General features: G+C 35.7%; 1 protein-coding gene across 1 annotated transcript; it reads left to right on the top strand.

Annotated features, from left to right (window-relative positions):
- Window positions 1-7: 7 nt before the first annotated feature.
- Window positions 8-1,001, top strand: LOC108743905 (spondin-1-like). The gene is made up of 3 exons (XM_018479508.2): window positions 8-263; window positions 319-559; window positions 611-1,001. Exons 1-3 carry the CDS (start codon window positions 226-228, stop codon window positions 890-892), a joined length of 561 nt encoding a protein of 186 aa, XP_018335010.1. The 5' UTR covers window positions 8-225; the 3' UTR covers window positions 893-1,001.
- Window positions 1,002-1,477: the final 476 nt, after the last annotated feature.

Here is a 1,477-nt window from a genome sequence, read left to right as displayed (position 1 = left end):
TCTGGGGAACCAATAAAACCATTTGCAAGAATTTACTTATCGAGGCAGCGATTGTACGAAAAGAACTGCGATTTTGACGAAAATGTAGAATCCTCGAAGCCGAATTGTGAACTAGGACCGTGGGGAGAATGGAGCTCGTGCTCAGTCACATGTGGAAAAGGTGTCCAATATAAACAAAGGTCCCTTTTGAGTAACAATCCCGAAGAATGTACTGCGGATTTGACTATGAGACGAGTTTGTTGGGGAATGGAAGAAAATTGCAGGTATAATAATTGTCAAGTACATTACCAGGAAAATGCCCATCTGTGTTTACTTTAGGGAATCATTTTCGTCCACATTAAGAGAAGAAACATCGGTGGACCCACTTTGCGAATTAACCGAATGGGGAAATTGGTCGAGTTGTAGCGAAACGTGTGGCACTGGGACAAAAACTAGAAGCAGAAGATACAAAAATCGAATTGCCGCAAAACGTTGTGCAGCCAGTCAGGAATCTCCTCCAGTTTTGGAACAAAACATGGCTTGCCAAGGCGACGGAAGCGACTGTCCAACAGAATTGCCGGTAAATGTGGCAAAACAAAACTGGTAATTTACGTAATCTCATCGTTTGTAGAATTACGATGATTGTCCACGAATACCCTGGAGCTATTGGTCGCCTTGCTTAACATTTTGCGGGAAAGGGTTGAAAGTACGACACCGAATTTTCGATTCAAGTTCGATGAACAGAATGAATCCAATCAATAGCTTGGAAAGGGATGAAGAAGGAAGTGAGACAGAAGACGAATGTGCTAATATCAAAAAAGTGGAAACCGTAGAATGTATCCATGAAGAAAGACCAATTTGTGAAACAACTTCTCAAGAACCAAGTAAGTCTAAACTTTTTACATGTTTTTGAATATAAATCGGTTGTTCTCTGGAAAATTATTTAGCAAAGATGAGACCATAGTAAAACTTGATCTATTAAATATTCATAAAAAAAAGTACTACAAACTACAAATTAAATTAAAACGTAATATCTTAAGCCTGTAGGTTTCTATGACTTTTAGATTACCAATTTCAAAAAAATACCTATCGACTGCAGGTTAGATTTGATTAAATCGTGGATATATTACAGTCCGCTCGACTAGCAAACAAAGCTATCGATTTTATTCTTAACGAGTTTCCCCTTCGATTCATTTAATCACTTGCTGCAAAATATACAACTCGAGAAAAAGCTATTAGCGAAGGCGAAAACAACTGATTGTCCTTTGATATTATACAATAAATGGATTCGCTGAATAAAAAACGGTCGTTACAACTCGAAAATTGTGTTAATTTACGTTAGATTAAAATTTTAGTTGATTGAAGAGATTTTTTAATCAAATCAAATAATGTTATTTTAATACTATTATATTTTTCTTCACGGATAATTGAATTTTTGAAATCTGAAATATCTCAAAATGAAGATACGTAATCATTAAAAATGAAAACATATTAACAA

The sequence above is a fragment of the Agrilus planipennis genome, unplaced genomic scaffold (assembly GCF_000699045.2).
Source record: "Agrilus planipennis isolate EAB-ADULT unplaced genomic scaffold, Apla_2.0 scaffold2998, whole genome shotgun sequence".
Classification (NCBI taxonomy): Eukaryota; Metazoa; Arthropoda; class Insecta; order Coleoptera; family Buprestidae; genus Agrilus; species Agrilus planipennis.
The sequence above is the reverse complement of the archived record's forward strand: the minus strand, read 5'-3'. Positions and strand labels throughout refer to the sequence as shown.